Source organism: Microcaecilia unicolor, chromosome 11 (genome assembly GCF_901765095.1).
Source record: "Microcaecilia unicolor chromosome 11, aMicUni1.1, whole genome shotgun sequence".
NCBI lineage: Eukaryota > Metazoa > Chordata > Amphibia > Gymnophiona > Siphonopidae > Microcaecilia > Microcaecilia unicolor.
Genome location: NC_044041.1, coordinates 95,591,719 through 95,614,685, shown reverse-complemented (window position 1 = coordinate 95,614,685; position 22,967 = coordinate 95,591,719). Strand labels below are relative to the sequence as shown.

The following is a 22,967-nucleotide window of genomic DNA, read 5'->3' as shown; positions in this document are numbered from 1 at the left end:
CACTGTACGTACATAGTCTTTGTATTGCAGATTATTTCATGGTATAGGAGGAGACATCTTGGGCCCTGCTTACTAAGGTGCATTAGTGTTTTTAGTGCACCTACACTAAGAGGGGCATAATTGAAAGGGACGCCCAAGTTTTGTTGAGGACGTCCTTGCAAAACGTCCCGATGGAGGGGTGGGGAAACACGTATTATCGAAACAAGATGGACGTCCATCTTTCATTTCGATAATACGGTCGGGGATGCCCAAATCTTGAAATTTTGGTTGTCCTTAAGAGATGGTTGTCCCTAGACTTGGTCGTTTCTGATTTTTGGCGATAATGGAAACCAAGGACGCCCATCTCAGAAATGACCAAATGCAAGCCCTTTGGTCGTGGGAGGAGCCAGCATTTGTAGTTCACTGGTCCCCCTCACATGCCAGGACACCAACCGTGCACCCTAGGGGGGCACTGCAGTGGACTTCATAAAATGCTCCCAGGAACATAGCTCCCTTACCTTGTCTGCTGAGCCCCCCAAACCCTCCATAAAACCCACTACCCAGAACTGTATACCACTACCATAGCCCTTATGGGTGAAGGGGGGCACCTAGATGTGGGTACAGTGGGTTTCTGGTGGGTTTTGGAGTGCTTGCTGTTTCCTCCACAAATGTAACAGGTAGGGAGGGGGATGGGCCTTGGTCCGCCAGTCTGAAGTGCACTGCACCCACTAAAACTGCTCCAGGTACCTGCATTCTGCTGTGATGGACCTGAGTATGACATCTGAGGCTGGCAAAAAATATTTTGCAAGATGTTTTTTGAGGATGGGAGGTGGTTCGTGACTACTGGGGGGAGTAAGGGGAGGTCATCCCCGATTCTCTCCGGTGGTCATCTGGTCATTTCGGCCACCTTTTTGTGCCTTGGTCGTAAGAAAACAGGACCAGGTAAATTCGTCCAAGTGCTTGTCAGGGATGCCCTTTTTTTTCCATTATGGGTTGAGGCCATCCATGTGTTAGGCACGCCCAAGTCCTGCCTTCGCTATGCCTCCGATACGCCCCTTGAATTTTGGCTGGCCCTGCAATGGAAAGCAGTTGGGGACGTCCAAAATTGGCTTTCGATTATACCGATTTGGACGACCCTGGAAGAAGGACGCCCATCTTCTGATTTGTGTAGAAAGATGGGTTTCCTTCTCTTTAGAAAATGAGGCACCTATAGAGATAATGTAGGCTCCTATAGGGATATTGTAGGCACATACATGGTTAACGCGCGTTAAAAATGTTAATGTGCCTATAACGCTTTTTAGTAAACAGGGCCCCTTTTATTGATTCATAGCTTTGTTAATAAGTGACAATACAACAAAGCAGTGGGTAAAAAACCAGGAGTTCCAGAGTGAAGATGAACCAAACTTTATTAATCAGTATATTGACTCGACACAACGTTGTGTTTCGGCCAAAGGGCCTACATCAGGAGTCTACAAATAAAAGCAATATATAACAAAAATATAAAAGAATATAAAACTAAAAACAAATGATAATACATATATAATCTGAAAACTGTGCAAATATCAAATGAGAAAATAAAGAACAAAACAGCTAGAGCATTCATGTCATGAAACATGAACATCTTGAAAGTAAATAAAGCATATGTCATGAAACATGAACATCTTGAAAGTAAATAAAGCTTTATTTACTTTCAAGATGTTCATGTTTCATGACATGAATGCTCTAGCTGTTTTGTTCTTTATTTTCTCATTTGATATTTGCACAGTTTTCAGATTATATATGTATTATCATTTGTTTTTAGTTTTATATTCTTTTATATTTTGTTTATATATTGCTTTTATTTGTAGACACCTGATGTAGGCCCTTTGGCCGAAACACAACGTTGTGTCGAGTCAATATACTAATAAAATTTGGTTCATCTTCACTCTGGAACTCCTGGTTTTTTACCCACTGCTTTGTTGTATTGTGACTATCCGTGGGATTTCGTTGAGTTCTCCACGTTTGTGGATTCTCTACTTGTTAATAAGTGATACATGTGATGAGTTCGTATGTGAGGTGGCATCTCATGTTGGCTCAGACCAAATTTAAAATTCTTTGTTTAACAAACAGATCCCAGCATGAACAACAGCCATTGTGTTTAAACCCAGAACCCTTATACTCAAATGAGATGCCTTAGATCTTCGCAATACCAGAAATTGGTAGTGCCGCATTTTTCTAGGGAGCAACTAGTGAAAGGGCATTTTTTTGGCCAGTGCCATTGCTCTGGAATGACCTGCCAAAAAAGTTTGGGTGGAACCAACTTTAAGAAAGTCAAGGTTCAGTTGAAAATGTATTTTTCCCCAACAAGCTTTTGGGGTACAGTCAACAGGATAGGGAGGTGTAATGAACAATCTGGGGGAAATGTTTGTGGTACGCATCAGGGACGTAGCTGCTATGGGGCCACGGGGGCCTGGGCCCCGTAGATTTGGCCCTGGACCCCCCTGCTGGCGACCCTCTCAAACCCCCCTCCCACCACCAACCCGCCGCCTGCTACCTTTGCTGGCGGGGGACCCCAACCCCGCCAGCTGAAGTCTTCTTCCTTCATTTGGTTTCTGACTCTGATGTCCTGCACTTACAACGTGCAGGACGTCAGACTCAGTCAGAAACCAAACGAAGCCCTGCAGATCGCAAGGCTTCGTTCTGTTTCTGTGAATCAGACTCAGTCAGAATCCAAACGAAGGAAGAAGACTTGGCTGGCGGGGGTTGGGGTCCCCTGCCAGCAAAGGTAGGTGACGGCGGGCGGGGGGGTCGAGAGGGTCATCGGCAGGGGGGGGTCAAAGTTGTTGGAGGTGTCGGCAATGGCTGGTGGGGCGGGGGGGTCGGTGTCGGCGCTGGCTGGCTGCGGGCGGGGGGGGGGGGGGGGCGGTGGTGCCAGGGGGGGGGCTAAAATGTGACCCCTCACCTTGGCCCTGGACCCCCCTACCGTTGAAGTCTGGCTACGCTCCTGGTACGCATGTTGTATAATTCTGGAGTGAGTGCCATAGGTCTTTCCTGTGATTTCATGGAGCTCTTTGCAATTTTCTAGTTTTAATTATGTAAAGTCTTTATGGTAAACCGCTTAGGTCTTATAAAAGGTAACCAGTATATAAAGTTTTAAATATAAGCAAAAGCATTTCACTTCACCATGAAGTTCTTTGACTCAGTCAGCATGGTGTGACATCTTTTATACTGAGCAGAAAAAAAAAAGCTATCCCCAAAAATGAAGACAGTTTTTAAATATCATACTCTATTATATATTATTAAGTACAGTACTAAAATTTAGATACAAAGACCATATTGGCTGACAAAAGAAGGTCCTTGTTTAATTTGGAAAGTCCACAGTGTCCATGTTAAGTGAATATGAAGGGCTCCTCTGAGTTTCTAGAATGGGTCTGATTAACCTTTCATGCCCCAACAACCTCAAACTAGTAACAAAGAGCCTAATTTATGGGGGTGGGGAATTGGGGAGGGAAAGCATGGTCCACTTCTGTGGCCTTTCCTTCCCTTTCCCCAGCATTTTTTCTTTTTCTCTCTGTCACTCACCCCATCATGGCCCCCACTCCTCCTCCTCTTGTTTCCCATCTTTTCCTGATTGGAACATAAAGTTAGAGTCTGGGGTCTTGCAGGATAATGTACATTTGTGCCCATCTGCAACCCAGAACTACTCGGGGTGCAGTTAACCCATTATACTCTCACTCTCTTTTTAATTCTCATGTACCTCAATGTCCTTGGAGGGAAGGATAAGTTTCTATCCCTGTATCATAGACCTAGTTTTTTTGGGGGGGAGCTTAGAGGGGCAGGGCTCACAAATGCTCTGTGCTTGGGCTGAATCATCTTTCCTAGTCCCCATAAAAATAACCTCTCTACTGCTTGTCCCCACCCCTGAATTAGGCAAGCAAACTGTCCCTACGCTCTGTAGCATACTAGCTCTCTTCTTGGGGGTTTGGGTCAGCTTGCCTGTGCTCTTCTGGTGCGGGGAAGGAGCTGAACCCACCTATGCTTCAAATTTAGCTACTCCCCAGTGCTCTCCTCTGGTGGGGGCCTAGCCTAGTTTGGCAAATGGGGCACGTGAAAAAATGGACACATTGTAAGTAGGCCCTGGAACCAACACTTGCCCTTCCTTTGTTCTGGCCATGATAGAGGCAGGTCACATGTTGGGGAACTAGCTAGCAAAGCCCCATATAAGAAAAGTGCCTGCTGGACCCAGAGGTCTTGTGCTCTGGGGATGTCCCAGCAGGAAGGGAGGCTCGGGTTGGGGCTTCTCATCTCCCAGCAGCCACCTCTTCCATTCAGCCCACTCATGCCAGTAGCTCTACAACTCCTTCCTGCTGATCTAGCCAGTGAGAGACGCATTTTCCCTTGCAGCAAGCCTACTGTACATGATTGAATACCATTTTGATAGCTTTCGGGCTTGCAAGCGGTATACAAGAACTAACTAAATAAAAATGCAGCCCTTGAGATACTGGTTGGCCACCCCTGTCATAAAGATCCATATAAATCCTGGCACATACTTTTTGTGCTAATTTCTTATTGCTTTTTATGCCATAAGAGACCTAGGGGCCCTCGGGCATTCTGCGGTAGTTTTGGAATTGGCAAGCAGGGCCAGCTTAACAGGCTCTGGCCAGGGTGCCAGAATACTCAGCCTCTGACCTCACCTGGTCTGCAGGTTAAGCCTTCCCACCTTCACCACGGTCCAGTCTCTCCCCTTCTCCCTGCGGGTCTGGCACTGTTCCCTCACTTGTCACCTCACCTGTCACTCCCTCCTCATCTTATAAAATGTATGTTGGTCGCTGGCGGGAGCAGCATAGGCGGGAGTACATTAGAGGGAAGGCTGTGTGACCGGCGCCACTGTTCCCTCTAAGCCGAGCAGGAATTCTCCACCTACAGTCCTGCCAGTGGGGGGGGGGGGGGGGGGGGGGGGGGGGGGGGGTGCTGTTTCACTATCACATTTTCAATAGTGAGGGACAGAATTCCAGGGAGCATGCTTGTCCCTAATGATTGAAAACACAATATTGAAGCACCACCCCACACTGGTAGCAATGGAGTTGGAGGATTCCCTCTCAGCTTAGAGGGAACAATGACTGACGCGAGCAGTGTGTATTAGTTGCCTGCCACTGAAGATCTGATGTATAAAAGGTACATGCTGGAGGGGGAGGGGCTTGAGAGACCAAATGACCTTCAGTCGGTGAGAGAGAGACTGAATCGCCTGGGGGGGCATGGGTGGGTGTTCTGCCCACCCACCTTGGGCCCAGGCCCACCCAAAATTGGATGCCTGGATGTGCTCCTGAAACCAACTGGGGAACTAGTGGACCCAAAGTAGTGCCTTCAAATTTTGTTGACCTTCAGAAATAGGTTTGCAGTTCGACATTTACTTTGATGTGATATACTGCCTAGCATAAAAACAACTATCAGAATGGTCAGAATGGAGACATACACCAGTTCCCAGTATCCTCAGTTCTGCTACTTGACTCTCATTCAAAAAGAATAGGAGAGGAGGCCAAGTCAGTTAATTGTGCTATCAGCTTCTCATCGTACCTCATGATATTTTAAACATTTATTGTATCTCTGCCTCCCCCCCCCTCCCCCCCATCTAGGTACCTGATTTTCTTCTGTCCCATGAATCTGTTCTATAAATGGGTGAGTTTCTTGCCTGTGAAGCTGATCTTTGTGGCCATGAAGGAGATAGTCAGAGTTCGTAAAATAGCCATTGGTGTTCATCATGCCCACCATCACTATCACCACGGATGGGTCATTATGGTCCTCATCGGATGGGTGAAAGGTAAGGCAGTGGAAAACTATGGACACCAGCCCTCTATAAAAAGAAATCCGAAGACAGCGATCCCTGTTCTTGTGAAGTAATTCAACTAGATGATCTTATGGGAAGTCATTAGTAACTCTTCCAAATTTTAATCTCTTCACATATTTGGGGGGAGGGGGGATAAATGGCACTAAAATGGAATGTATCTTCAACTAGTCCACTATTTTGTTGCACAGAAAGAGATCAAAGACCAACATAGAAATGCTTTCATTTAATTTCAAGCTATATAGAAGGTAATTTTATAACAGAGATCCTAGGTTGAGAAGGCATAGGGGTGCATATGTTGCACCTCCTTTATAAAGCAGCAGGAGAAGAGCAGACTAAAACTAAAATAGTTAAAAAAATAAAAGCTTTATTGATAATGCTATAACAGTTGAGGGATTAAAAACGTGCCCGACACGGCCATGTTTCACCCCACCCAGGGCTGCATCAGGGGTAAGTGGTAATGTGAGAAAAACTAATATTAGTAAAATAATAACATAGAAAGGGACTGTATAGATATATAAAAGACATACTCTTAAAATCAAAATGTGATTAAACATTAGTAAGACTATGGGGCTCATTTTCAAAGCACTTAAATTTACAAAGTTCTATAGATTACTGTGTAACTTTGGAAGTTTAGGTGCTTTGAAAATATACTTCTGTGTATTAGCATAAAACCAAGAGGTAAATAATTCTCACATAAATAATTCATCAAACTTAAGACTATACAAGCAAATGCAAAACTTAGAACAACTCAAATAATATACCATATATGGATGTGTGCAAAGGGATTACACAGGGGCACTGTGGGATCTAAAACACTGCAAAATCAAAATGAAATACATAAGTGTGTAAAACAGTTATCACCAAAAATAGAAGCAATTTGGAAAGCATGAGTGGAATACATAGTTGGGGTTTTTCTTTCTTAGCAAGTTTAGCATTCCTGAATATGTAAACATTACATAATTGATTTGATTCAGCTAATTTAAGCATGCTCCATCGATTCCAGTGACTTTTAACCATTTTTAAAGTTCTGCCAGTATTTTAGCATTCTAGCATACCCAGTGTGTTTTATATTCCACAGACTTTTTTCTAACTCCCTCACTCATTTTTTACTTACATATTGCCATAATTTAATCCTTTTTAGGTCTGACAGTTTTTAAAGAATATATAGATTTTTAAAAATTTTCCTTGACTTGACCCCTAATGCAGCACTGGGTAGGATGAAACAAGAAACAAAACAGCAAAGATGACCAACAAAAGCAAAAAACAAAAAACAAAATATAAAAATGAAAATAAAATATATATATATAAAAAACGTCAAAATTTAAAATTAATCATGAAATATGTATTTAAAAGATGAATCCATCAAAATCAAAAAATTACATAAAAAAGACGACACTTTGGATGTAAAAATGAAGAATCAACTTTATTAGCCAAACTGTAGCAGGGAGAAAGGGACTCGACACAGCTGTGTTTCGGCCGTACTGGCCTGCGTCAGGAGTCTTCTCTGCCGTCTGTTGATTATTAATTCTATCCAAATATAAAAAGAATATGTCAAAATAGTATCAAAATACTAGTTTGGTTTGATTGCATAGATCAGAGACGCTGCTCTGATCTTCTCCGCTCAACAACTTTGTTTCCAGTACAATTGAGCACTATAGCTTCAGTTTATTGGTAAGACACACATATTCTTTTTATATTTGGATAGAATTAATAATCAACAGACGGCAGAGAAGACTCCTGACGCAGGCCAGTACGGCCGAAACACAGCTGTGTCGAGTCCCTTTCTCCCTGCTACAGTTTGGCTAATAAAGTTGATTCTTCATTTTTACATCCAAAGTGTCGTCTTTTTTTATGTAATTTTTTGATTTTGATGGATTCATCTTTTAAATACATATTTTATGATTAATTTTAAATTTTGGCCTTTTTTATGTATATATATTTTATTTTTATTTTTATATTTTTTGTTTTTTGCTTTTGTTGGTCATCTTTGCTGTTTTGTTTCTTGTTGATTTCCTTGCGAAGACTGGTTTCTTCTGTTTTTTGTAACTAGGATGAAACATGGCCATGTCGGGCACATGTTTTTTAACCCCTCAAGTGTTATAACATTATCATTAAACCTTTATTTTTGGACTACTTTTAGCTTTGGTCTGCTCTTCTCCTGCTGCCTTGGCACTTGCAGATCGGCTGCTTTCCTGCTTCTTTGGTCCTACTTGATAAATTATTATTATTATTATTTGTTACATTTGTATCCCACATTTTCCCACATATTTGCAGGCTCAATGTGGCTTACCTAATACCGTGAAGGCATTTGCCAAATCTGGTATGGGATAGGTACAAAATGTTGTATTGGGATAGGGAAGATAGGTTGTATAAAGGCAACACTCGTGCCTATGTGTTTTATAAAATTACCCCAGGGAAAGTAGGTGCATATGTTTACTGCTGCACAAAGGCAGGCAGGTGCAGCTCGAAATGGTGCATATATGCTTACTTTTGAAACTATGGACCTGATACTGCGGGAAAGAGCCTGGCTAACTCTCGCGGTAGGCTGGCAGCCTGGGTAGTTAATGCTGGGCTGTTTCCGGTGACCAGCATTGAATATCCGGGTGTTTATTTGATGATTTAAAATTAACTGGCCAAGCCTATATTCAGCGCTGCCAGGTTAAGTTTAAACCAGTCAAAGATATTCCTGCTATTGTGGCAACCTAATTTGGCCACAAAATTTAGTTAGCAATGCACTGAATATTAGCGGTTATATCAGGCAATATAACAGGTTATCCACTAAGAGCTAGCTGGCAATATTCAGCGGGAGATAGACGGCTATCTTCCACTGAATATTGCCTGATAGCCGGTTAAGTGCCGTTTAACTGGCCAGAAGCCATTCCTGGCTGGTTAATTGGTTTTAAAAATTGGGGGGGGGGGGGGGGGGGGGGGAAGGGGTATGTACCTAAGTGCTGCCTCACCCCCACTTGGCTTATTATCTGCCCACAGAAACGCCTAAAAGTATATTGGATGAAAGTAGGTGCTCTGATTTCTCTGTGCCTGCTTTTATACATTTATACTTGGGCAATTTTGTAAGACCCTACTTGAATGGATAAAATGCTGTTGTGTATGTGCAGCTCTCTTATAAAATACTTTCTACAGGTCTGGCTGGCCAGAGCATCTTCCTGGAAGTGTCATTTTGGCTTCCCAGACACTCAAATATGTCCTGCTTATCTGAGGTTTGGAATTTTTTTTTTTTTTTTGAGAATGCAAGGCACAAAACCAAAATGTTGTTTTTACCTGGGCCAAAGGATAATTTGTAATTTGTAATTTGGGACACTGGTTTTAAATCTCCCCCAGAATGCAGGGATTTTCTTGTGGGTGGTGGTTCTTGGCTCACGATGGCAGATCACGGTGAGATCCGTGAAAATCTGGAAGGAACCAATATCACAGCCATTGCCAGCCACTCCCACCCCCCACCCTCCCTAGATTTTCAATGTTTACCTTAACAAATAGCTCCCTCTCACACACACATACATACATCCCTGGATTTATAGACAGGGTTTAGAAGCTTAGGTACTGAGGAAAGCTGTTTTACAACTTAAGCCACAGGTGATGCCTTAAGGGCCACATTCTTTCTTCGTTTCCATTGTAAGTGTCTTGTGAGCTACCAGGGAAATAGGTATTCCTCTTTGAAACCACTACAAGTAGAAACATTTTTTGTGTCAAAAGGTTTCTAATATTTAACTTTATTTCCATTTTTGTGACCAGCCAGATGGGGATATGAGCTGAGATTGTATTTAGAACTTGAGGCTTCCTTAAAATTATGGTTTCCCCTCCCCCCTCTGGGGCATAAACAGATTACACTCTTTTTGGAGTGTAATTGGGAACATGACACTTAGTATAGATTACAGAAAAATGTGACACAGACATTGGTATTAGACAGTGTAGTGTCTGGAAAGTAAATTGCATTCCCTTTATCTATAGACCTGAATTAAGAGTTCTCAAAGCGAGCCCTGATCATAAAGGCAGAAATTATTCTAATCTGATTGGTATCTTCTCTGCACAGGCTACTCTTAGGAAGTTTACTCCCATTCCTTGTGGTTATATAAACTGCCGTTCGGCTGCTAATAAGACCGAAATCCTTGGAAATCTAGTGGAAGGAAGTCAGTTTGGTTTCCTATTTCTGAGAGAGACGTGGTTTCCTCTGCAAGAAGACCATGATTACAATCATTATGCCCCTTAGGATGCAAACTTATGCATTTATCTAGGGTGAACCGAAGGTGTGGAGGTCTTGTTATTCTATAAGATCATTTTTTATTGTGAAGCTTTTAGACTCAATAAGCTCTCCATCCCTCTAACTATTGGTTTGTGAGATTAAGGACAACTCCTAGGAGGACTCGCTGTGTTGTATGTTGTGCTATGTCCCACCTGACTCTACTTTCCTACTTAAAGATTTCAATCTTCATCTAGAAGCAGACTCTGATCCTTGGATTATGAAGTTTCTTGATTCTTTAGATGCAATAGGATTGCAATGTCTGTTTCACACTCTTTCTCATGATAAAGGTCACCAATTGGACCTGTTAGCATCTACTACCACTCTTAAGGGAAGCTCTTTCTTGTCCTTTAATGCTACTATTCCTGTTCCATGGTCGGATCATTTTTTGTTGGATTTTACCCTGCTTAGAGAGAAGTACCCAATCTCACTCTCAGTACTCCTCCTGTTATAGAGAAAAGGTTAACTCAGTGGAATTTTGGATGATCATTTCTTCGAGACCTGGAATTCCATATTCAGTAAAACTCTTGATAACCTGGCTCCAGTTAAAAACAGACTGAAAGTCCATAGAAACTAAGAGAAATGGTTTGACCAGGAACTTATGCTACTGAAACAATCCTGCAGGAGATTAGAACGTTTGTGGAGATATTCTCCCACTCCAGAAAACAAAAGTGCCTGGCGATCTAAGATCCATGAATATTAATCTTTACTAACTAAGAAAAGGAGAGATTATCCAACCATGGCCTTAACCCTTTCATGTATGCAGATGATGTCACAATATACATTCCTTACAAAACCAAACTGACAGAAATCACCAACGAAATCAAGCTCGGCCTGAACATCATGGATTCATGGGCAAATGCATTTCAACTAAAACTCAAGAAAGAAAAAACTCAGTCTCATCCTCTCATCCCAACACAGCGCGGACATCCCCACAAGTATCAACACCCCAGATCACACCCTTCCTGTCTCAGACAGCTTGAAAATCCTCGGCATTACAATGGACCGTAACTTAACACTAGAGAGCCAAGTGGCATCCACAACAAAGAAAATGTTCCGCTCAATGTGGAAACTCAAACGCGTGAAATAATTCTTCCCAAGGGAAACATTTTGCAACCTGATACAATCAATGGTACTAAGCCACTTAGATTACTGCAATGGAATTTATGCGGGATGTAAAGAACAAACCTTAAAGAAACTTCAGACCACTCAAACACGGCAGCTAGGCTTATATTTGGTAAAACGTGATTTGAAAGCGCAAAACCCCTCCATGAAAAACTACACTGGCTCCCAATCAAAGAACGCATCACCTTCAAAATCTGCACCATGGTTCACAAAATCATCTACGGAGAAGCCCTGAGTTACATGACAAACTTGATCAACTTACCAATTGTAAATACATCTGAATGAACGTGATCTTTTCTAAATCTGCACTACCCAAGCTGTAAAGGACTTAAATACAAAACAACTTACGCATCTAGTTTTTCCTACATAAGCACACAACTGTGGAACGCATTACCAAAAGCCTTGAAAACAACGTACGACCACCTAAACTTCCAGAAATCACTAAAAACCAACCTGTTTAAGAAGGCGTACCCTACCAATTCAACTTAAATGCCTAATCTCTGCAACACAACCAAACTAAAGCACGTAATGGACATAACACAACTCTTCCGTTCTCTGATTCCCTAATGTGGCTGTACCACATGAACTTGATCTTACCACAACATCACTTTGTATTTGTTCACACCGGAGCCTGCAAAGGCTTCTCCGGTACTATGTAAGCCACATTGAGCCTAGAAATAGGTGGGAAATGTGGGATACAAATGTAACAAATAAATAAAAAATTATTACTCTAAAATAGTTGGAAATGACAAACCAGATACTAGGAAATTTATTTTCTCTACTAGACCAGTTGACAAGACGTGAATCAATTAGTTAATACTTCAAACTCTATTTCCCCATCCTCTTCTGATTTAGCCCTGTATTTACAAGCTAAGATTGAAACAATTAGAAACCAGCTCAAACTATCTGACTTTTACTGTACTCTGCCGTTCTATCCCTCCACCTTGATTCCTGTGGATAGAATCTGGCAGCAATTTGATAAGGTACAATTTTCAGATACTAAATGTTTGCATACTAAGTATGCTAAATCCTCTTGCTGCACGGATACATGCCCTCCATATTTAATCAAGTCAGCTTCCTCAACTTTAATTATGGCTATTACACAGTGGATCAATTTTCACTTAATTTATGAGAAATGTCTTTTTGCTGGATGCAACATTGTCTCACAACTATGTTAGAATCCAAAACTGAGTGCATCTGATACGAGTAACTACATTTCTATCACATCCACTCCTCTATTTGCTAAGATCATGGAGGGTTATGTGACTGAGCAATTAGACTGTTATCTCCAAAAATTTGACATTCTGCACTCAATCAGGTTTCAGGAAAAACTACAGTACCGAAACTGTTGTGTCAACCTTGATAGCATATGCTAAGGAATTACTTTGCAAAGGACAATGTGCAATTGTTAATTCAATTTGATCTAAGTAGTGCTTTTGATTTGGTGGATTTTGAACTGATGATCCACACGCTGAATCATTTTGTTATTCAGGGTTAAGTCCTATCTTGGTTCAATGTTTGTTTTGACAAACCAGTGTTATACTGTCAGGAAAGATGGTTTTTTTTCTGAAAGATGGAGTCTTTTAAGTGATGTCCCCCAGGGCTCCTCTTTTTCCTTCGCTTTTCAGCTTACTATTGCAGTCCTTAGGTGTTATTCTTGACCAAGCTAAGATGAAACACTTTTTTTTTTTTTTACGCGGATGACATTACAATAATCTTACCTGTCTGTCAACTCTGGTCCGATATGCTATCCCTTATCAGAACTTGTGTCTCTTTAATAAACAATTGGGTCACATTTCACAGGCTTAAACTAAACCAAGAGTAAGGCTAAGTTCTTATGGCTGGGCCCCAAGTCAGATTCAAGGTACGTCAAATCCCTAGTTTTGGAGGGTGATCAATTTTCTTTGGATATTCATTCAAAAATTCTAGGAGTAGAAGTAGACTATTGACTATGCAGTTTCATACCCAATTGATTATTAAGCATTCTTTCCTAATAATGAGAAAATTGAGGATTTTTAGAAAATATTTTAGTTTTGAGGCTTTCACACTTGTAGTCCAATCCATGATTCTTTCTAGATTGGACTACAGTAACCTAATATTAGCAGTTTGTTCAAAATCATTGATCCATCATTTACAGTTAGTACAAAACTCCGCTGTTAGATTGATCTTTGGACTACCCCGTTTTGAACCACTTCAACCACACTATTCCAGACTCCATTGGCTTCTTGTCACTGATTGAATACAGTTCAAGTTGGGCATTATTACTTTTAAAATTCTGAATGGGGAAATTACATTATATGCTAAATTCCAATATATGCTAAATTTAACATGTTTATTACGTGACCCCTCTTCTAGACATGATACTCGTAACCTGTTTCAACTTAAATTTCCAATGTTTAAGAACTTAAAATCAGTTAAGCATCTCACTCTGCCTATTCAGTACCAGCTAGCCAACTTTTGGAATCAACTCCCAATATATCCGAGATCATGTACTCACTATCTTTACTTCAAAAAGCATCTAAAGGCTTTCCTATTCAATAAGGCAGGTCTATCAAATGGATAATTTAAAGCTCGACAGGTGTATCAAGTAAGTGTTTATTGTAAGTTCTCTCTGTTTCTGCTGACTGTAGCTCCTAGACAACTGGTCTAGCCTATCTGACTTTTGTAATCTGTCCTTGAACTGTATAGATATAGGTGGAATATAAATACAGGTGTAACATAATATAACATAACCCAAGGATATTATAAAATTAGACATTAATTTATTTACATCGCCGCAAAAACAGTGAAAGAGAAACAAGGATAATAACACAGATGGTTGTATCTTTATTCAGCCTAAAGCAAATGCACACAAAACCCTAAAATAAGCTTCAAGTTCAGCCCCTTATCCTAACTCAAGAGCAGCAACACCAGCAGCTATACAACCTGGGCAGAGATGTCACACGATGTCCAGCAGGTGTCAGGGTGTTCCTCAGTGAGTTCAGTCAAACAGGCAGAGCTGGGACAACTCTTCAGATCCGATGGAAGCATAAGCAACCAACCTTTTCCTCCAAAATGAGCTTCCTTTATGCAGAAATTACTGGCTGCAGTTGGGTTGATGAAGTGCATTCCTGGCTTTGTCTCAGATGTTGTGGCTTGACGGGTCACAATATTGTCCCACTGCACCACATTGAAGGGGCACTTTAACTCTGAGGTCATTGTTCAAGTAAACAAGTGCTTTTCTTGGGTGAGAACAAGCTTCAAAGTCTACAACAGCGACTTTTTGAATTCCCCTTGTGGTGGTGTAATGTAGTTGTTATTCTCCTCATCCACCAGCAGCCTTAGTAATGTTTTGCAATGACCTTGCAGATTGCATGCAAGTCTGAGGCCTAACAAGCAACAGACCTTGGCAATGAAAGATGAAGTTAGCCAAAGTCTGTATTTTAATATCAGGTTGGTAATGAAGGAAGGTGACATGTATTAATTCTATGTAACTTTGTTTTATAGTGGCATGTAGTGCTATATATAGTGCCTTTTGCTCCTACACATCCATAATGTGGACTGTTGAAATTGTTTTTTCTCCCCTTTGGGAATTTCTTTAAATATGTTATTTATTTTAATATGCTTATGTAAACATTATAGTGAGTATATAAAAATAAATAACATATTTAAATTTTCACGTATTCTAATTCTTATATCATACAATGTAAATGTTACAATTAACATGGAAAACAATTATTTCCAAGATGCAGTAGGATGTTATGCAAAATAATTATATTCCAAATTGTTTTCTTCCATTTCAGTTCTTAACATTTAAACAGCCAGCAATTCCAAAAGAGATGTTAAAATACCATAGCAAGGACCTTATCTCTCTCACCCCTCCCATTTCACTCTCCCATTCCCACTGCTTTAGCCTAAAATTAATCCTTGCCCTTCCCTACATCCTTTCTCCCTTTCTAAGACCTACATAGTACTGTATCTCTGGACAGAGTGATATACTAGATTTTCTCTTTCCAACAGAGGTGTTCACCAAGAAATCTCTAAAGATTCTTCAAATCTCTAAAGATGGCAGGCAGCACATGTACTTCAAGTCTGTGTGATTACTTTAATCCAGGACTTTATTACTGAAGTCCTGTATTTACTTTTTCCAGTTTGCTAATAACTGCCCCCTGAACTAGCACTAGTAACAACTTCTTAAATTATTTTTTTTAAATCGTAGGTTGAGGTATTGTGTTCTGTGTATTGCACAGTATACAGAGGGTGTGGCTATCTTGTCAGAATATTATGTGTGCTTTTTGGCCTCTTCACAGGTTCCGGAATTGCCCTGATGTCCAACTTTGAACAACTACTCCGTGGCGTCTGGAAGCCAGAAACCAATGAAGTCCTTCACATGAGCTTGTAAGCAGTGCAGGAGAGCACATTTTACTCTTTAAGCGAGAATACCCTTGTCAGGGATTGTACAGTGAGTGTTTAAGCCTTGGGATTAAACTCACTAATATTTTTGTAGCCTCAGTGGTGATTTTTTTCCAGGTTGCCTGCCTGGAACATTTTGAACTTTGCTTCTTATGGCGCTGGAGCAGAAGCTGGAAACCACCACCAACTCCAATTTGGTACCTTTTCTTAGCCAATTATTACTGGATAGAGTCCTTTTTTCCTATTTTATATCTCTCTGTTTATAGTAGATGACAACAGAAAAGGACCAATTTGGTTAATCCACCCTGTTAATGGTGTCTCCCAGTTGCCAGCCCCATATCTCATGAGACATCTTTCATTGTCTTGCTTCATTGTATTCCTTCCTCCTGGGTAGCAGAGCATGCATGATCTCATTTTTAATTCACAACCAGCAGGCCTCCCCTTTAACCACAAGGTTCCACAATAATCCAGACACCAATACCAACCTGAAGATCTGGATTCAGCATTTTCTAGATCCCTGTGGCCTTTCTGCCCTATACCAATATAGTTGACACAAGGAGTACGTGGCCTGCCAGACAGACCTGACTGCCTGCCAGTGTTTCTACTAGGTGTTCTAATTGTAGGGATGGCAGCCTGCCAGACAGACCCAGCTATCTGAGTGCCTGTGTTGCTGCTAGTTCTTCTAGTTTTATTTTTTTAAGGGAGTAAATTTTAAATCCCATGGCTGGCTTGCAGAGTCATGGTGTAGCCTGCAAGCAGATTTTTAAAGGGAAACTGCTCATAGAATTTCCCTTGGAAAATTCAGGGCCTACAGGTATGGATCAGTATCATGAATCACACAAGGATTTGAGAATGACATCTCTGTTGATTGTCTTCTGCCCCCACCCTCACCCTATTTCCTTTGGAAACAGTAGAAGTACTTTAACTTGCAAAGGGGGAGACAATGCAGGTTAGTTACCTGGGTAAAATATTTTTAAAATTGCCCTTTGAGTCCCTGTTAATGTAGAACTTCATTATTCTTTTACCTGTATTCATCTTTAATGGTACCCAGGAAGTGGGATATCTTTTAACTGAATGGTGCTTCATAATCTGTCAGCAAGACCCAAATAACCATGACATACTCCCTGTTGCTTCAACCTGTTACCTGGATTCTTAGGTGTAGATGCTTGAGCCTCTTTGTTTCGGCTGGTCCCAAGGCTAATGTTAGACATGCTAGGGCCCAAGCCAGAAATTTGGAAGGGGCCCCCAAAGCCAGCTAGCAGGCTATACTTTTTTCTACTTTGGACAGGTAAGGGACCCATGGCAGTTGCTCTGTTTGTAGTCTCCTAATTCCGGCCCTGGCTGGTCTTTGTCTATCTGTTTCTCCTTTATTTTGTACAACACTGTGTAAGCTGATGACACTTTCTGTACAGAGGTAGGTTCTGGTCCAAAGTCAGTTTTGATAGCCCTGATAATTATTGATATATTTATAATCAGACAATAACTGATGCATGAAACAGTTTAATAAAAAAGTTATTGTAAGTCTTACTGCTCCTTAATGCTGCGTACAGCCTCTTAATATCACAATGCTGGCTCCTCCCACTCAACCAAGGATCCTTCCCACACCACGTACTGTACCAAGGAGGTTTGACTGTATTGTTTAAGATTACATCTTGCTGATATCATAATACTAGTTCTTCCCACTCCACCTGGGATTCCATCCAGAACATATCCTGCACAGAAAATTTTGAAATAGATTTGTTTTGCGTTATGGTGGAAGTGTCCCATCTTTTTTTTTTTTTTTTTTTTTAACCTTGATCTCTCATTTTTTTGAACATGGAAAAGAACATCTCAGTTAAAATTGAAGTAAATGAAGAGTATCTGAGTCCTGAAGGGGCAGTTTGCTGCTGAAGGTGATCCAGACTCCTAAACCAGGATGGAACTAGCTCTTCATGGAGATTTTTTTCCATTGTTGGCATCCCCTCCTAAGCGATTCTGTTTTTCTTTTGCAGCCCAACCAAAGCCAGTCTGTATGGAGCCATTCTCTTCACCCTGCAGCAAGCTCACTGGCTTCCGATTTCCAAAGCTAGCCTTATATTCTTCTTCACCATGTTTATGGCAACCTCCAAGGTAAGTTCTCAATATGTTGAGTATAGAGCTGCCAGCTTGGTCCCATGTCCTCTGACTTTGTCCATATTGATTTCCCTAAGAAAAGCACAGGGACTACATTTCCCTGCATACACTTGGGGAGGAAAGTCAGACTGGACCAGCTGGTCCTGAAGAGCACAAAGTCATTTTCTCAGCCTCAGCTCAACTGTTCTACACACCTGGGTTGTTATTCCTTCCTACCAGCAGGTGGCGGTAGAGAGAAGACTGAATTCTACCAGTGACATCACAGTAATAAGCTGTGGTGCCCCCTGGAAGATTCCAGTATTTTTCTCTACCTCGAGCAAGTAGTAGGTTGCTGTTTGGTGGCCCCTGAGTCCCTGGCTGTGCTCCCTGCTTTGCTGGTCATGGGGGCCACTCCTAGGCTTACGGATTTGTTTGGCTCCACAGCTCTCAGTTTGCACAAAATCAGTTGGTGATTGTGTCTGACTGGAGACAGGTATGGCGTCAGACATGACCACCTAGATTGAAGTGACTGGGAGCAGGTGACAGCTCTTAGCCTTGGAAAAAGCTGATGGAGCACTAGCGTAATGTCAGCTTGGAAGGGTCAGATGGGTGCTGGGGAGCACAGGGATTGCGTTGCTTCCTTCGAAAAGAAGGGGCACACACTGTGGTCTCCAGTCAGTTGTGGTAGGCCGAGGGGAGATGGCTCATTTATTCACAGAGACCAATTTATTCAATTGAAGACCAATTTATTCAAGAAAACTTACCATAATAATGCACCCTAATTGTCAATTAACAAGATGTACACTAGACTTTCACAATATCTAATTCTTTATTTTCTATCGCTCATACTAATTTTGAAGTTTAATATTCATGATTGTTTCAAGCTAAGTTATCCCGATTTTTATTATAAGATGAACTTTCCTTCCTGAATACCTACTCCATTTCTGTCTCCTCTACCTTAACTATGTATTTCTTTTTTTGCGGAACTGGTAATCACCGTTATGGAACTATGTACGCCACACTGAGCCTGCAAATAGGTGGGAAAATGTGGGATACAAATGTTATAAATAAATTTACACCAGGTTTCAGCAAGTGTAAGTCTGGTGCCTGAAGTGAGGCCTGGGAATTTGCGCTTAGCGTGATTCTATAAAGGGCATGTACCCTTTATAGAATCATGCTTTGTGCCGATTTTTTTCAGTGCTGAGTTTTAAGTGCCATTTACTTAATCCAGCCCTGTATGTGTGTGAGCCTAATGAGGAAGGACCTAGCGAAGCTAGAAGAATGGACCGATATTTGGCAACTAAGTTTTAATCCCAAAAAATGCAGGGTCATGCACTTGGGTCACAAAACTCCGAGGGAACGGTACAGTATAGGGGGTGTAGTGCTTCAGTGTGCAAAGGAAGAGTGGGACTTAGGGGTGATTGTGTCTGATGACCTTAAAGCTTTCAAACAGGTAGAAAAAGCGACGGCCAAAGCCAGAAGGATGCTTGGGTGCATAAAGAGAGGCATGACCAGCAGGAAAAAGGAGGTAATAGTGCCATTGTATAAGTCTCTGGTGAGGCCTCATTTGGAGTACTACGTGCAGTTCTGGAGACCGCACCTACGGAAAGATATAAACAGGATGGAGTCGGTCCAGAGGGTGGCTATGAAATTAGTAAGCAGTCTTGAATGCAAAAATTATAGGGACAGGCTTATGAACCTCAACATGTAGACGCTGGAAGAGAGGAGGGAGAGAGGAGACATGATAGAAATGTTTAAATATCTCAAGGGCATTTATGTACAGGAAGAGAGCCTTTTTCAAATGGAGAGCTCTGGAATGAGGGAGCATAGAACAAAGTTAAGAGGGAATTGGCTTAGGAGTAACCTAAGGAAGAATACTATTATTTCACAGAAAGGGTGGTGGAGGCGTGGAATGGCCTCCCGGTGGAGGTGGTGGAGTCGAGGACTGTTCCAGAATTTAAAAAGGCATGGGATAAGCATGTGGAATCACTTAGGAACAGGAAGAATTAGGGGTTAGAGGATGGGCAGACTGGATGGGTCATATGGCCTTTATCTGCCATATGACCCATCATGTTTCTATGTTTCTATGCTTGGTACCCAAATTTGCATGTGATATTATGGAATAGGTTCAGTTGCGTGAGCAATTTAACTTAATAATTGGATGTAATTAGTATCAATCTACAGTTTCGCCTGCAACTTCCCTTAGTCGATATTCTCTAAACTGTGTGTGCTAATTCTAGGGCATGCTTCTACAAAGGATGCGTGAATCTGGGAGGAGCATGAGACAACCAAGAACAATGTGAAAGTCACCAAAGTGCCAACGTTCAAGACTGTAAACAAATCAGTAGACTCAAAATAATTTTCATAAGGTTTATTCACCCATAGTTGATTAAAACCTCAGTGCAGATAGATGAATATGACCCAACACAGCCACGTTTCAGCTCGCAGGCCTTCTTCAGAGGTCCAGTATCCATAGTGCATGTGAATAAAAGGGAGGCATCAACTGGAAAAAGGACAATATTAGATGCCTTCTTAACTGCAGCAAAATATTCTGGACATTATTTGAGTCTACTGACTTTTGTTTACAGTCTTGAACATTTGCACTTTGGTGACTTCCACTTTTGTTTTGTTTGTCTGTTGACTTTTTGTGGCAGATCTTTATTTTCCTTTTTTATGTGACTCATAAGAGAGGCATGGCCAGGATTACTGCGCACATTTACTTGCATATCTACCACATATAGTGCCCGTATTTAACCAGCCTTTCATCTGGCGTAAGTGGGGGCTCCCAAATGTGCACAGGTAAGTGAATAACTGCTGTTCTAGAATTAGTAATGAGTGCTCAATTTTTGGGCACCTACTTTTGGGCATCCTTTACAGAGTCTACCCCATAGCAATTGTTAAGACTCTTGTAGACTTATTACTGTAAAGTCATATCTGTATAACCTTGGCAGACCAGTCACACCTGGAGTCTCAAATATTTTTCTGAAGCCTCTCTTATTTGAATAGATCACAGATAATTTACTCACAGACAGATGTACAGAAGTGCTGCTCCAGGGCACAGAGACTCCTTAATCTGAGAGCTGTTGGAGGTGGAGATCTGAGGAGAGGTAGCTTTATTGCAGGGGAGAAAGATAGTTGAACAGGTAGAAGTCGTTCAAAGCTGGGTGACTGGAATGTGCGATATCTCTTTAGGGAGGAGATATTTTCAAGGTAAAAAACCAAGTTCGTTGCAGGGAGTTTCAGCAGGACAGAACTGTCTGGGGCGAGATGGTACATCCCCCATGTCTCTAGCAAGATGGAGAAATGCCTCATGGCTAAAGGGCAAAGAGGTGTTGAGCCTCACACAGGCTCAGGGAGGAGCAGATAGAGACCAATGGGGACAGAGACTGCCATCGGGTAGCAAGGGGTGGCCCAAAAGGACGGCTGTCGATTGGAGGGAAAGGTCATACCTGGCTGACCTCTCAGGACAGAGGTAGTAAGACTGAACAGGAAATGATAGCAGGTAGACACAGGAGCCAGGCTTGGCTGAGAGAGAAAAGAGGTCTGGGCAGCCTTACAACCAGTGGTAACTGTTCTTATTCATACACAAGTGTGGTTGCATTGCCTGGGAACTACATTACACACAATGCCTTGCTCACATATCTTTTCAGAGGAAACTACAACAGTGAAGGTCCTTAGAAATGAGAATAACAGTAAAAGCATTACACACATTTTAGAATCACATTATAAACTAGTGCAAGGCTATCAGAGAACAGAACAGCGATCAGCTATCAATGCCTATATGTACGATTTATATGAATTTGCATCCCTAACCCTTCCTCTCAACTCTGTGTATAACTCTGTGGGGAAATGAATCCTTTATTCTGGGAGAACCTGCTTGTTACATTAGATGATAAGTCCAGTAGCCTTGGAGAATATGTGACTAAGCATTTCTTCTAATTTTCTTCCTTCTCCCTCCCCCCCCCCCCCCCCCCACCAATATCATTGCAGGTTTTCTTGACAGCCACACACTCTCACGCCTCACCGCTTGCTCCATTGGAAGCCTATGTCTGCCCAATCCTCTTTGGTGCCAACAGGCAGGAGGAAAACCACCATGGCGCTGTCCATACTGGGTCTCATGGCCCAGCCCCCTCTCAGCTTGCCCCGCAGCCTACCCCCAAGTCCAAGGAAGACCTCAATGAGGGAACCCGGAAACGGAAAGTAAAGAAGGCTGAATAAGAAATAGCACAGAGTCAAAAGCAAAACTCCTGATAAGAGTTGATCGTGGTGTCTGCCTTGCTAAATGGAGTCCACGATAGTGACAGCAGAGCCTACGGACTGCTAAATCCACAAAGAGTTTGAAAACTGTCTGGTAGCATGGTCTACCTCAGTACCTTTGGAAATCTGAGAGAGGGCCAGACACTGCTAGGATGTTGATTTTATTTAACATAGGGCTTTTAAACTATTTCTTAGCATTAAATTATTTTTTTGTAATCATGGCCTAACTGCAGGCTCTTTTGATGGGCATTCAATGAAAAGGATCCGTGTCAAATGTGTGAAGGAAAATGAAATTCTCTACAGAAGGAAGGGAAGGGTGCAGTGGTTAGAGAAGGGGGTTTTGCTTAGGGTTTAGTCCTTTATCCATTGACATGAGCACTACCCCCGTGCAGTGACTGTGATGCAGTGTTCAGGAGTGGAAATCAGCAGAGATGAAAGTGGGACCTCCTGGTCTGAGCACAGAGCAGTTGAGCCAGAGACTTTATGGGTTTGAATCCTACCTCTGTTGCATTAGCTCTGTGGCCTTCAGTAAGTCACGTGGATCTCCCTGTACTTAACCCTGTAATTTTTTCAGAATTTGTGTTTTTAAGATTGTAAGCACTTGGAAGAAGGGACCTTTCAGCCTTCACCGTCCATGTCCACTTATGATGTTGATGATAAAACTATGAATAAATCTTCTGCTGTGACATCCCAGATGCGGTTGCATGAATATTTTTGATGTGCTACAATATTTATTTATTAATTAGGATTTATTTACTGCCTTTTTGAAGGAATTAACTCAAGGCGGTGTAAAGCAAGAATAAGTAAAAAAAAATTACAGCAGTAAAAATATTCAAACAACAATACAAAGTATGGCATAGTATGCTACATTACAATGTCAACACAATACGCCAATAGTTCTCAAACCTGGTCCTGGAGGCACCCCAGCCAGTCAGGTTTTCAGAATATTCATGAGAGAGATTTGCATGCAGTGGAAGCAGTGCATGCAAATCTCTCTCATGAATATTCATTGTGGGTATCCTGAAAATCTGACTGGCTGGGAGG

At 41.7% G+C, this 22,967-nt stretch overlaps 1 protein-coding gene across 1 annotated transcript in view; it reads left to right on the top strand.

Moving 5' to 3' along the window:
- TMEM38A (transmembrane protein 38A) overlaps window positions 1-22,616 on the top strand; it is a 43,636-nt gene extending 21,020 nt beyond the window's left edge. The window contains exons 3-6 of the mRNA XM_030219513.1: window positions 5,592-5,776; window positions 15,473-15,560; window positions 17,567-17,684; window positions 21,657-22,616. Coding sequence (XP_030075373.1) covers window positions 5,592-5,776; window positions 15,473-15,560; window positions 17,567-17,684; window positions 21,657-21,884 — 619 coding nt within the window. The 3' untranslated portion in view covers window positions 21,885-22,616. The remainder of the gene's footprint in view (window positions 1-5,591; window positions 5,777-15,472; window positions 15,561-17,566; window positions 17,685-21,656) is intronic.
- The last annotated feature ends 351 nt before the right edge of the window (window positions 22,617-22,967 follow it).